Source organism: Cyprinus carpio, chromosome B16, assembly GCF_018340385.1.
Source record: "Cyprinus carpio isolate SPL01 chromosome B16, ASM1834038v1, whole genome shotgun sequence".
Classification (NCBI taxonomy): domain Eukaryota; kingdom Metazoa; phylum Chordata; class Actinopteri; order Cypriniformes; family Cyprinidae; genus Cyprinus; species Cyprinus carpio.
Window position 1 is genome coordinate 24,467,385 of NC_056612.1, and position 15,226 is coordinate 24,482,610.

Sequence of the window (15,226 nt, forward strand, 5' to 3'; positions counted from 1 at the left end):
CTGAGGTTTCATTTCTGTGATTCCTAACCAAAACCACCTCATGACAATGAGAGTGTGCTTGCATAGACTGCATTCAGGTTATGCACATAGATAAAAAGACCACCAAAGTTATGGTTCACCACAACAATATAAGCAATCATAATTTAAACTGCAAAAACTTTTATACAAAACTACTGAGAAGTTTAGGCATTTTTGTTTTTTACTTTTTCCAACCACGCAACAACCCTATTCTTCCATGTTTGCAAAAAGATCAAAAACAAAGTTTTTGCAAACAAATTTAAGTACAAGTACGATGATTAATAGCATCAAGACTCTCTTTCTTCTTTCAATGGTGTAAAAAAATATATTGTGGTTCTGAGTATTATAGTAACTAAAACTAAAATAGAAATGAAATGTAAAACCATTAAAAACATTAGTTAACATTATTTAAGATAATATACACTGTATTTCACATTGCAATCAGGACTGATAATTGTATTCTGATAATAGTTCCTGTGTAATGCCTAAAAAATGTCAGGGAGTAGAGGGCAGTGTTGAGTAAATTTTGAACTCGTAGCTGTTTTCTTTTCCACAACATTCTCCCAGTCACATTTCATTTTTCACTGTTTTGTCTAACTTCAGCTAAATAGTTTCTTAAAACATTTCACATGCATGAAAAGGATGTGAAAACTAACAAGTCAAAGGCTATAGCTTAATTGTCTAATGCTTGCCTTAATAATGCAAAATCCAAGCAAAACTCGTGCTTATCTAAAGGCTTTGAGAAACAGCAGGGTGTCAGTCAGCTGGAGACAGAGAACAGAAAACAATGATACAGGTGTCTTTAGTGTCTTTTAGTTTATTTTAGTGTATGTTTGACTGATACTTTTGACAACTTTCACATGACAGATACAAATAAACTCTTAATACTACTAGCGTGTCTTTGATGAATAGGGTAGAAATTTAAATTAATCAAGCACATGACCATATCGCAATGCAAATATGAAAGCGTGATCTTTTCATGTCTTTTTTAACTAGTTACTCAACACCTAAGCAAGTCTAAACAGTAAACTACTTCACGCAGAATGCAACAGTGTAATATTGTATGTATTCACTACAGCTTACAGTAATATTTGGTTACAGGTTTCCATATGAGACTGATTCAGTACACTGCCAGTGAAAGCCTTCCCTTGCATACCTACATCCAACATAATTTAATACAATTACTGACAGGATAAAAAACCATTTACATTCAAATTTTTGGTAATCGATTTATATTAAATGATATTAAAAAGACACATCTGGCATACAAAATGATATATGGATTTTCACCTTCCTCGTCTTAAAAGAGAAATGGTTCCTCTGATAAACCAGCACATGGGATAAAGGTGGATGTTTCCTCAGATTGGTTCAGGTCAGGTCAGCAGGTATTTAGCATTCACTGGCCCTTGCTGAAAAAACAATGCAATATCAAATTTAAAAATATAGAACTGAATCTACATGTTCATGATATGAAATGTAATAAATTGTGGTCAATACAATACAATAAGTGAGGTCATATTTTTGTATTTTTCATATCAATTTAAAAACATTCTTTCTTTAAATAAATATAAATAATCTATATAAAATCTTCTTTTTATTATCATATTTTATTATCATGTTTATTATATTCAAATGTAAATGCATTTATAAATACAATGATTTTATAATTTTTTATATAATTTTTTTTTCCACTTTTGCATTAAATATATGATCTTTTTAGGGGGGAAAAATGAATAAAAATTATTTTAATTATTAATTTTTTTCTCCTTGATATCCACTTAATAATATTACATTTGCATTATTTATATTCCCGTCACAGGGTCCGCATTCCTAATTCTGATATCAGAAAGTTGCAGAACTACAATATATATATATATATATATATATATATATATATATATATATATATATATATATATATATATATATATATATATATATTATATATATAGCAGCTTAATTAAAATATAATTCAATGGAAATTTTTGAGGTCTGAAAGTTACAGTATGTGTCCATTGGAAAATCTGACACCCCTCTGAATAATTTAAATCCCAATTACAAGAAATGTTTTAATTAAATTCTAATTCCTTTATTCTTCACTATAGAAAATGAGATACTGAATATATAATTAAATATTTACTTAGCACCTCTTTGTATCCTGTTTCTCCAACCCCACCCTCAGGGATCATGGAGTGTAAATACACCCAAGGGAGAATGTATGACTCATGCTGGAAACCATGTGAGTGGTGCTGTGGAGACAGGCCATACGGGCCCACCACTGAGCACAAACCCACTGTATCCCACTGCATCACGGGGGCACTGGCACAGCAATAATTAGCAGATGGATTTCACACGGCCATCAGACCACACAGCTTTATAGTGACGTGTTTTATAAGGGAACTTGGGGGGAGAGTGCTGATTTATACCAGCATTGTCTTCATGCTACTGGTTTATTGGTTGTAAACGGCACAGGTAGATGAAGGCGGTCAAACCTGTGTCGTTGAGCATCGCTTGAGCGTTACTTCCTGTCCTCCTCCTGTCAAAAGAGAGTTGTGTTGTTAGAGCTACACACAATTTCTATTCTGTTATGTACATAAAACAAAATAATGTAAAAGTTAAAATATATACTCTTTATACCTCTTGTCTTGGTTGAATTTGCATCTGCAGTGTCCACCTGTAATAAAGGCAAATTATGTTTTCAAACAGAGAGAATCAAAAATATGTCAAGGTCACATTTAACCTCAAAATGCAAAGGGAAAAACAATATAAGCGCATGAGCAAAAGTCATGTCTGAATATTGTCAGTTTGACAGATTATGTAAATAAGTAATATGTGCTTTCCATGCTTTCCACAGATCCAGGATCTGCTGTTGGTAGTTCAAAATATGCATTCAAGCCTCCATTACTAATTAAACAACTAAGTAAGTTTACAGTTAAACTAAATAAAAATAGTTAAACAGTTCCAAGCAAAGCCAAAACAGAAACGCTGCAAGAGACACAATAATGGTGTTTTGTTTCTTAATAATTTACTGAAATTGGCTGAATGATTCAAAAAAGTGCCTAACTTACATGTTAAACACAGTATTGCCAGTTAAAATGAATAAAAATAGTTAAATAGTTCTAAACAAAGCCAAAAAGACTTGAAACACAGTAGTGGTGTTCTTTTTTTTATATATATATTTGTTTTTATGATTCTGTGAAATTGGTTGAGTGATTCAATGAGTCAATATTATGTAACTTACATTGTAGACACAATATTGACAGCTAAAATAAATAAAAAAAATTCAATAGTTCTAAGCAAAGCCAAAACAAAACCAGTCCAAGACAGATTAGCGGTGTTTTGTTTTTTAATGATTCTGTGAAACCGGTTGAAGGATTCAATGACTCACTGTTATAGACTGAACTTGATTTCTAACTAAATGAATTACAGTATTTGAACAAATCAGCTGAGAAAGATATAATGACTCGCTCACAATACACAAAACTGTGTAAACTATGTAACAATTAAGTACATTCATTTAAGTACAAGATATAAAATAAATATATAAATTAGTGGTGTCAAAATGATTAATCACGATTAATCGCATCCAAAATAAAACTTTTTGTTTACATTATATATGTATGTGTACTGTATATATTTATTATGTATGTATAAATACACACACATACAGTATATATTTTGAAAATATTTACGTTTATACATTTATATTCATATTCTTATATTTTATATCATATATACATATTTAATTTATAAACATAACATATCTTTCTTAAATGCATACATGTATGTGTTTGTATTTATATATACGTAATAAATATACACAGTATACTCACATATATTATGTAAACAAAAACTTTTATTTTGGATCTGAATAACTAATAAGGAATAATTAATCATTTGACACCACTAATATAAATAAAAAAAATATATAGGCCTATAAACTACGATATAAAAGGTAATAAAAGGTAGCCTATATCAATAGAATATACTCTTGGCTGAACACAGATGAAATCTGAAATTTGAAAAATTGAAAAAGTCAATAACACACTCACTTAGAAGAATAGTGATGCCAATTAGACATAGAACTGCTGCCAAGATCAGACCTCCGACCCGAAGTCTGTGATAATCTAGTGTGAGACAGAACAATCAAAGCAAATCTGAAAGACGATCTTGAGAACTCCTTAAGTATTATGATGGATTATGGATGATAGGCTCAAATTAAAAGTTGTGTGCAACTAACCAAAAGAGAAAGGGTCGTCCTGTGCTGCAAAATCCAAACCAGAAAAAGCATTTAAAAATGCATGTAATGTTGTGTAATAATATTTTATCAAAAGGATGAAAACAGAAAAAGAAAGAATAACAGAAAGAACTGAAATGTGAAATCTCTTACTTGTCTGCTGACCTTCTGCCAACACAAGGGACAAAACTACAAAAGTAATATAGTATATTAGCATAGTATAGCATATTGGGAACATAGTATATCATATTAGAGTGTTCACAGGAGTTTATTAATTTATAGTTACTTGTGGTCCAAAAACTTAATGCACCTACAATTTATTTACAGTTCACTAAAGTTTAGTAAGACAGCAAACAATATTTATTGGTACAAAAACACATACGTGTCAAGAAAACTAGTGCCAAAGTCTTCATCATGACAGTTTGGATTTAACCTGCAATACAAAATTAGGTTTGCCATGAAAAAAATAATAACATAGATGCACATGCTCTGTGTTAAATCAAAAATGATCCCTATTTAATATCTTAAAGCATGTTATAGGTCTTCTTGTGCATGTTTGATTTATCAATCTATCATTAAATCTTTCAAGCAAATGTATGTCTCCAAAGTCACACAACTACATACAGGTGCTTTAATCAAAAAATAATAAATTCTTACACCTCCCAAACAACTTTCCTTTTTGCTGACGTCACCAAGCCCTCTTCATTTTTTTAATTTCTCCACTCCAGACAGTGGACTTTATGATCCATTTATTTTCAAAAGCTCCTCCCGACATTTTTTTTTTCTCTCTGACATAACTCAGATTGATTCATGTAAACGGATTGTCAATGTGAGCTTTTTCACATTAAAACAAGGAAAATAATACTGTTAGGATCGAAAAGCAGATCATGTATCTGTTGCGTACCTAAGAGCTAATTCCCATTATGATTTGCAATCCACTCTAAGCCATTATGCTCTAAATATAACATGAATCCCCTTAATGCCTGAATTATTGTCCTCTGCCAGCTTCACATCAACAATAATGGGGTAAAATCAAATGATCAGAAACCCTGCCAATGCATCTGATCTGATTAAACACACTGGAGCAACAAATAGCAGCTCTGAGAACACAAAGCAGACCTGGATCAAATTTCAACAAAGGCCTGGAACATCTCAGCAACCAAACGTTCACACACAAAACAAAACAACTGCCAGGAAACGCATCAAGAAGCTAAACCCTTTCATATAAAAGACGACATCTGAGCACATTCTGAAAGTGCTAGGGGTTTATGTGACCTGACAGATGTAGCTAGATGCTGACTTATGTCTACATCGTAATTAAAAGCACACTGTGGAAACATGCTGGAGCACCATTTGAGCTTAGCTGGGATTTTCCATTTCGTCTCTGAGAGACCAGAGGGAATGCTGTGCCCATCCCTACCAACACGAGATGATGTAACAATCCCCACCTTCAGCTTCATACCGTGGTGGCAGAGAAGGGGGAAAATAATGGGTTCACCAGAGACATGCTGAGACAAAATAAAGTCCAGTATTCCAAGCCTTTCATCAGAGCAGCCTTGGCCAGCGTGAGCAGTGAACAAGGCAGCGGTTAATCTAGAGCTTTTCAGAGAGGTGTAATAAATCCCTGTGTCTGTTTTATACCCTATTATCTTGACCATGAATGATCTAATTTCCTCCTTCCTGTAAACACGCATGCCACATGTTTTTGAGTGCCATGATCATTTTTTATGGATTCAGTTTATTCATATAATAGGCATACTTCATTTGATTAAACATGGAAGCCTGCAGTTTGTTTATGTAAAGCAAGAATCAAATTAGATTCTGCATGCAGAACATGACATTTGCAAAAAGGAGTGGGGCACCAATTCTGTCATAATTTACTCATTCTCAAATATGGTCCCAAGCATTTATACTGTATTTGTCTGATTTTTAAAGAATCTTCAACCTGCCCTGATGTCTATGCATTGCAGAATTCAGATTTCAGATATAGTTCAAAACTGTAGGCTTGCTACTTTTATGTTAATTTTTTGTTCCTTTTTGGGGTCGGCAGACGTGTCGTGGTTATGATGAACTGTCAGCTTTTTGTAGCAATGTTTAGTATCTGCAAGTCTATATGGCGACACGTGACAGCATTTTGTTCATTGTGAGTCATTCAGTCATTTTCAACCGATTCATTCATTTGTCTGGTGTGTCACACCAAAGACTATGGTCGCATTCGCGCAGTTGCACAGTTGTTTTCTAGTTCGAGACCGACAGTTTGGGTCTTTAGTGTATTTATTATAGTGACTGTTTCTGTAAGTTGCATAAGTAAACCATCAGGTGACTTTAAGTAACCGTATTTTTGGGTATTAATAGCAAGATACTGAATCATTCTCAACCGAGTCATTCATAAACAATGATTCGCGTGCACTTCTTGGAAACACTAATCTATTGTACCTGTTTGGATTCATTTCTTTGTTGACAAAGCAGACAAACTGTCAATATTGTCTAAAATTATTTTTTATTTAACTGTAGTATAAATGAAATATTACTCACAACCATGTTTGTTTAACATCAGCATGTGTGCTTAAGTTATCTAGCGTAAAAATAAGACATTCCTAAGACAAGTCTATTGTTTTAAAATTATTTTTCTAAGAGATTAAACAAATCATCAGCTACGCATGCTCAAAACTTTCTGTAATGTCTATTACATCCAGTAGGCTTAATTAAATAACAAATAAAGATAGTTCTTTATTCAGTACCAAGCAGTGCAAAGATAATTCTGCCAAGAATCTGGCAAGCGAAGTTGTTTGTTTACAATCGTTTTAGAGAGCTTTTTAGATCATGATACTATACATGAAGCTGAGAGAAAAGGAGAAAACGTTGTTTGCAGCTTGGACAGTCAGGACATTTTGGCACCTCGTGCCAGGCAGAATCACCCAGGGAACATGCTGATAATAATGAAAGTCTTGTGATAGGGTACGGTCACGTTGGCTTGCCAGTGTGTGTGTGTGAGTCATGAGAAACAATGAGGAATTGTGTCCTACAGTGTTTAACATCACTTCCTTGTCTCATATTACAATCCGACCCTCTCCTTTTCAATGTAATGACTGTTTCTTTCTTTACTGATGCCAAAGTTCATTCTACTAACAATACTGTCTCTTAGCCCTTTTTGCTCCTCACTTGAAACATTAAATCCTCATTCAGGAAATGAGACCTTTAAACAAGACAGTGAGGAATACTGCTAGCCCTCAGTGTCTGAGCAAGTCAATAATTTAGTCTGAATACCTGTATTGTGTCTGGTTTCAATTTCACATAGTGATTTCCAACCCCCTGCTAATCCTTTAAGTAATAAGTAATCAATTTTGCTCAAATTGTGTGGTTTATTGTGTACTGGGGACAAAATACAGTTTTACTCCGTATTTTTGAGTTGTTTTTCAGTAAAAACTTCTAAAACACTCCTAAATCAAAATATTTAATTAAAATAATAAGAAAAATAAATGTAATTCTAAGAGAAAACAAGATTATCTTTCTTACCCCACTGACATATTTATTTTTTTCTTGTTTAAAGAAAGTTTATTTACTTAATTTTGATATTTTACTGAAAATACTTAATTTCTTAATTTTCCTATTTGAATAGATATCTCTTTATTTAGGCATTTTTAGACAGCTATGGAAAACATGACCAAAAATGCTTAGAATTAGTTTTTTTTTTTTTTTTTTTTTTTTGGAAGTGTGAAAGGCATTTTACTATTTTTAAGTGATCTAACTTATGATTGTGTGCTTTTGACTTGTTCCGGTAGGTAACCACCTAGCAGCAACCCCAAACACCCTAGAGACCTCCTAGCAACTACATAGCAACCTGTTAAACAACATTCAAAACACCATTGCAACATCCTGGCAACCCTAGCATCATGATGGTGAGTTGAATAAAGTTTAAAAACGTCTCAGTCTGGATGATAGTTTACTAGCAAACTTAAATGAATAAACAGATACTTAATGCCAGTCCTACACTTCTCTCTCCTAATTATAGTTTTAGATGTAGGTCATGTCTACTACTGGTTTCTTGACCAATGTCAACCTAAAGGCAGTTATTTATAGTATCGCAACGTATGAGGCTATATACAAGTAGCTAAATGCTGAATGACTTTCAAAACCTTTTGGAGTTTGAGGTTAACTGAGGTTAATAACTGTTGGATCTGCCTCATAAATACTGGCGTGAACAGCAAATTGTGCATTTGACTGGCTGGAGAGGTGATCAATCTTCATCTGATGGACACACCTCCTTCTCTGCACTAATTTGATCAGACTAGCAATTATTGCGAGCAGCTGCTAGTGTGAAGGTCAGCTTTTGTGTGTGTGTGTGGGGTGGGGGGATTGTGGTGAGAGAGTTATGTTAAAGTAGTTGCATATATAAAAATGTATAAAATAGTGGAAATATTTTCACTCAGCCAAATTAAAGTGTAAAACGAAAAAAAAGAAATGCAAGTAATAAGGGATATATATATATATATATATATATATATATATATATATATATATATATATATATACACACACACACATATATCTACAGTATACATATATATATATATATATATATATATATATACACAGTATATATAAATACAGTATATATATATATACATATATATATATATATGTATATATAGTGTGTTTGTGTGTGTGTGTGTGTGTGTGCGTGTGTGTGAGTGGTCAGTGCAGTGTAGTTAAGTCACATTTGTTCTCACCTACTTTTTTCCGAACACCCCAACTCCATATAAGACAACTTGACACAATCACATGGCACACAAAGGATGCAAGCCATGTACACAGGAATCCAGACTGCAGCTATATTAGGAACAAAATTCCACCCCTGAGAACAGGCTGTGAACTCTGAAGTATTGTATGATTATACACTCCAACACAAACACGCTGACTGATGCCCTTTAGTAACACAAGCACTTTAAAATGGAGTAAAACCCTCTAGTTCAGCAGTGTTTTCACAGATTCACCAATCCAGAAAACTCTTCAATATATGACTAGATTTGCACTGAAGTTTACTTCAGCTCTTTGTCGGCCATGTGCTCAGAGTGACGCAGGAAGGAACAAGACATTCCGTTGAAATGAATCATCTTTTCAAAAACCACAATCCCACCCTTTCCAGTGATTAAAGTAGTGCTGTCTTTGTGCTTCCTTCAGCTAACAAACATCTGTTTCCATGAACAGATCATGCCAATACTTAAATCTTTGCCCATTACAAATACATTTTAGGCCATTTTTAGTTAAAGACATAGCCATGACCATCTAAATGTAACATTTTCACACTTCACTTTTTTTTTTTTTAGATGTGTTTACTTCATTGAAGGACTGTTTAATACACAGCCAGCTCATGATTTAGCCTCCAAGATCTATACTCTTAAAAATAAAGCTTCCTAAAATGGGTTTTGCAGCGATGCAGTGGAAGAAACATTTTGGCTTCCTCAAAGAACCTTTGAAATATTTTTATTTATAGTATGAAGAACATCTTATTAATTTAAATAACTTTTTTTCCATTATAAAGAACTTTTGGTGCAATTGAAATGTTTCATGGATTTTAATGGTTCTTCATGGAATCGAATGCCAATAAATAACCTTTGTTTTTAAGAGTGAACTCACTAAACTTGGTCTGTTCAGCAAAGAATTCAGGCGCCTGTGATCTTTAAAAGTTGCAGTGATCCAGGACGCAGCTGCTTTCCAGTGTAAAGCTGCATAACATTCCAGTTTCTATATCACTGGAGGAAAACCAACTCATACAGTGAGGTCCAAAAGCCTGAGATCATACTGAAAATCTGGATTTTCTTTTTTACTAAAACCAGCAAATAAATGTAAAATCTTTATTTATTTATTTATTTATTTATTTATTTTTTTTTTTAGTTAACCTAAAATGAAAAGGAAATGCTTTAACTGCGTAAAAAAAACAAAAACAAAAACAAAACAAAACAAAACAAAACAAAAAAATATCTGGCTTTTATTAAAAAGCAAGATGTTCTTGCATCATACTGGAGAATATGATTATCATATTTTACTTGCAGCTCCAGTGCTGCTGTCATTAAAGCAAATGGTAGAGGAGCCAAATACTATGAAATACATATTTTTTTTGTAAATTGTAAAATTTAAAGTACTAACATTTTATTTTTATTTATTATTTTATTATTATTATTATTATTTTTTTTTTTTTTTCAATTTATTTGTAAATTCGGAGAAAAAAAATAATGTTAAACAGACTATCAGCAGGAAAAAAGATTCCCTATTATACATCACGTAAAGTATGAACACAAAACACCTTAAAATAGCCTAATTATCATGTTTTAATATACAGTGAACTTGACCATCAATCTGCCGTAACATATGTTTCCCTGTTTAAACATTAAAATGGTATCAGAACTGATTACTCACCCTTTTCAAGGAGAAAGAAAGTGAAATGTTGAGATATGAAACGTGGCTGTGAAGGAACCACCCGTAAAGATCTGATCTAGACAGACTGAAACCAACACCCTACACCATACGCTCAACAGGTTGGCTCAGTCCTGAGTGGGTTGAGTTTTGAATGAAGGATCTTTTCTCTGGGAGAGCAACTGTGATAGTTTTTAGTTTGTCATGCACGCTCAGGCTGAATTTATTCTGATGGGGAGTGAACACAATGATCCAACAGAAGTAGAGGAATAGAACTCTCTAAGAAAAGTTTGTAAAAATATGTGTTTGATTTTTTCACAGGTGTTTTACTTTAAACTACACATTATATAGTGTTTTGTTTTAGGGTTGGAGGAAATGTGTGTAAACTGAATGGAAAAGTTACTGGTGATTTTATGCCTGGACATTATCATTCTATGGATTTCAATTTATGCAACATTGAGAAACAAGTCAAATAAATATAAAATTAAGCCCTTTTATGTATTTATTTATTTAAAATGTACCCTCTTTTTTAATAACGCATTTCAGCATTTGATTTGACTTTGATTCCTACTACAAAAAAAACATTTGACTTTCATCTTGCAGATGGTCAGCCAGTGTTTGAACATCTCTCATCCGAAAAATAAATTCAGGCATAAAAAAACAACAACACATAAAATTTTGCAGTCCCATAACTGAGAATCTTTATTAAAATGCCACTTTGAGAGATTGCTGAAATTTATAGAATAATTCTACAAATTCAAAATAACAACAGCTTAGTTTTTTGGGCAGGGACTGTGATTAATGCATAAATTAAATGGTTGAAAAATATTGATATAATAGAAAATCTACAATAAAGGACAGGTGAGAAGTGGAGCTAATTAGCCATTTCTATACAGAAATCAAACAGTCTTCTACTCAGTCAAAAATCCAATGGAAAGTTTCAGCAGATGAAGTCCTCGATCTTTAGATTTTGCTTGCGTCTTCGTCATTCCTATGCAGAGATGGAGTAATTATAACATTTTTCTCTCTTAATCATAAATAATATTTTGGTTTCAAAATGTACATGATTTTATGTGAACATGACAGTGAGATCAGGTGACCTACTTTCTTTTTGGTTTGCACTGCCCCCCTGTGAAGAGAACAATCTGTTACTTTTTCTGCATATAATGTCAAAAATAAGGTTTTCACTAGGTAGAAAATGCATGTGTAAAAATTCAAAGCTACTTACAACACAGAACTCCAACCCCTCCGGCTACAAGCAGGGCTGTGAAGACCAAACCCCCGATCCTCAGCGCCTCATAGTCTAAAAACAGAAGCATTTTAAAATATTTTCAAAATGATATATTATTATAAATGTATATTTATTATATTTATACATATATATATATATATATATATATATATATATATATATATATATATATATATATATATATATATATATATATATATATATATATATTAAATGTAATATTATTAGGATCTCCTGAGCATCTGCCTCAGAGTACTTACTGTAAACGAAAGGATCTGCAAAAAAAAAGGAGAAAAGTTAGATTCCTTTTAAAGACAGACAAAAATTATGCCATAAAATTCATGTTCTTAATGCATGAGACTGATAGGCTTAAAAGTTGAATAGCATTAATGTTGAATAAAAACAAACAAACAAACAAACTCTTCTGCCTTACTTGCTTCAGCTTGACCGAAGAGTGCCAAGAAGACTGTAAATGAAAATAAAAATGTGTGAAAAATCATACACAAAGAAGAAAATACTTTGACACTGCCAAACTAATTAACTATCAGACATTTGGAGAAAAGGTAATACACTCAAAATATTCCAGTAGTTTTTTTCAAGGTTTAGAAAAAAAAAACTTGATTTCTGTATATCATAAAATATAATGTGTACATATTGTAATGAGAACTTAATTTGTATTTAATAACTTACTATTTATTTTTTTCTTCTTCCATCAAATCATTAATTCCTAGTATACTGTAAATGTGGATAGAAAGTCTTTGAAGGCTTGACCTTCAGGCACAAGGGCACAGATCTGTCTGTGACCTTCACTGTGTACATAAATAGTCGTGACTTACCTGTAAGAAGAACTAGTTCTGTGAGCTGGCTCATTTTTACCCCTCCTGATCAAAGACACACACACACACACACACACACACACACACACACACACACACACACACACACACACACACACACACACACACACACACACACACACACACACACACACACACACACACACACACTATATCAGACAATAAATTTGTCTTACAATAACAGTTTACTCAAAAATTTACTAGAGTTTACTGAATATGCTGTCATTTATTCACTCTCATGTCATTTGAAACCCATTATAATGAAAATAAATGAGGACTGGTCTTCCAAAATGACAAAAAGCACCCTAAATGAATCATAAAAGTGATTCATATGAATTGTGTAAGTCATCTGAAGCCATTCTGAGGCTGCATTAGCTCTCTCTGGTGCAATCATGAGTTCATAGCAATGTCATACGTAACCATGAACAAATCTTTTGAGTCATATATTTTTAACAAATCAGTTGATTCCGATCACACAACAGTTCTTGAATCAGCCTGATTCGGTTCTCTTAAATTCACTAACTGAATCATCTGGTCAGCACATTGAAGTGGTAGATTATAAGTGAATGATGACTTAAATTTATGGCTACTTCTTTCATAAAGCTTTCATATGACTTAAGAAACTGCCCACAAGTCAAACAGACTACCTTATGATGCTTTTATGCATCATTTTGGAGCTTGCAGCTCCAGTCCCCGATTCAGCTTCATTATATCATTATAAGTGTCCAAGATTTCTTTAAAAACACCAAAAAATAAAGTCATACAGTTTTGGAACATCATGAGAGTGAGGAAATTTGACAAAATTTGATTACAAGTGATGACAAAACTGTTTTTCTTAATTTTCCCCATTAAACATATTAAACATTTATTTTGAAATAATTTATCAGTGTACATCAGCATAATGTCTGATAATAATGTTGGCTACTTGCAGCACATATAATTAGATGGAATATGTTCTGTTCCCATGTACAGGTCAACAGTGAGATGCGGCCTACGAGACGAGGAATGTTTGTTAAGAAACTCCAGCTGTAAGTGCAGCTGAGAGAAAACAGCACTCGTGTTTTGAAAGTAAACAGAAACCATGGGTCGACGCTGTCAGGACGCAGCATGTTCCAGGACACTGCTGGTGTACCCTTGAATGCCTGGAGGTGTTTTGGAAAGTTTGCACTCCCACCACCTCTGGTTATAGAATCGTCTCGAAATGCTTTGGATTTGTAGCTCAGCGCTTTCTCCATCTCACTGACCACGCATGGGCCCTGAAGTCTGGATGCCATTTTTATTCACTCAAGAATGAAAATTCTGACATTGTTCTCATCCTCAAGTTGTTCCAAACCTGTATGAGTTTCTCTCTTCTGTTGAGCACAAAATATATTTTGAATATTGTCCATTGTATTTTTTTTTCCATAGTCCAGACGTCAGTGGCTCCAGCAACTGTTTAGTTATCAACAGTCTTTAGAATATCTTCTGTTGTGTTTAACAGAAGAAAGAAACTCATATAGGCTTGGAACAATTTGAGGGTGAGTAAATGACAGAATTTTTGCATGAACTTTCCTTTTAAACAAGGCTTTCTAGGGAATATTTACAGGACTTCCATGTAAAACCGTCCTCGAAAAGTCCACATATCCAAAATAGCAGGAGTGAGCTCACCTTCATCTATTGACCTGATTCTAAAATAGAATCTTTATCTATTCGCTGTTAATTTTTACTTAAAAGAACAACTCCGAGCTCGGATTATGTATTAAATCACAAACGGCAATGAATCAAACATTAATGAAGATTTTCTAAAGATCCACACTGGCATCTTACCTTAGCAAGGGAACTGATGGTACTCTGAGCAGTAGATGTTGGATGAGGCTCCTCAGGTGGGCTGATCTCACAACCTTTCTGTCTTTTCTATAACCTTTAAAGAAAACTCCTCCTCACTGTATACACATAAACAGAGCACAGCATATCAGATCGATGCATTTAGGGTGTGTGCATCATCACGTCATCATGTCCACTGTTTGGCCCAAAACATGACCTGCATGTTGATGAATTACACACAGCTTAAAAGTTGTTTAAGATGGAGATTCACATGAGTACACCTACAAATCAGTGTCCTTTAAATGTTCTTTACTATAGGAATTAAAGCTGATGTCCTTCACCCAACAGTCACCAGTAATGTGACACTGTGGGCAGAAGTGAGCATCACTCTGAAGGGCAAAGCACATTATGTGAACATTTTGAAGGGTGCAAGGCATTACTGTCTCTCTGTTTGGTTCAACCTATAGAAAGACATACATCATTGGCACTTGATTTTGAATTAGAATGTTAACTTAATAAGTTAGCAGCAAAATTAATGTTTCGACAAATTTTTTAAAATCCATTTGCACTTAAAAAAAAAAAACTCAGGAAAGAATGTAGGAATATAAAAATGAGAATAATAGTTATACACTAGATATTTATATA

General features: G+C 33.2%; 2 protein-coding genes across 2 annotated transcripts; both read right to left on the reverse strand.

Moving 5' to 3' along the window:
• Positions 1–819: 819 nt before the first annotated feature.
• On the reverse strand, positions 820–10,834 carry LOC109062857 (phospholemman-like). The gene is made up of 8 exons (XM_042741655.1): positions 10,673–10,834; positions 4,638–4,688; positions 4,409–4,444; positions 4,259–4,282; positions 4,071–4,145; positions 2,656–2,692; positions 2,511–2,554; positions 820–1,427 (listed from the first exon to the last, which is right to left on the reverse strand). Exons 2-8 carry the CDS (start codon positions 4,669–4,671, stop codon positions 1,408–1,410), a joined length of 270 nt encoding a protein of 89 aa, XP_042597589.1. The 5' UTR covers positions 4,672–4,688; positions 10,673–10,834; the 3' UTR covers positions 820–1,407.
• A 511-nt stretch (positions 10,835–11,345) lies between these two features.
• On the reverse strand, positions 11,346–14,691 carry LOC109062855 (FXYD domain-containing ion transport regulator 11-like). The gene is made up of 7 exons (XM_042741656.1): positions 14,585–14,691; positions 12,758–12,802; positions 12,355–12,387; positions 12,182–12,196; positions 11,898–11,972; positions 11,774–11,798; positions 11,346–11,660 (listed from the first exon to the last, which is right to left on the reverse strand). The coding sequence occupies exons 2-7, from the start codon at positions 12,789–12,791 to the stop codon at positions 11,633–11,635; spliced, it is 210 nt and encodes a 69-aa protein (XP_042597590.1). The 5' UTR covers positions 12,792–12,802; positions 14,585–14,691; the 3' UTR covers positions 11,346–11,632.
• Positions 14,692–15,226: the final 535 nt, after the last annotated feature.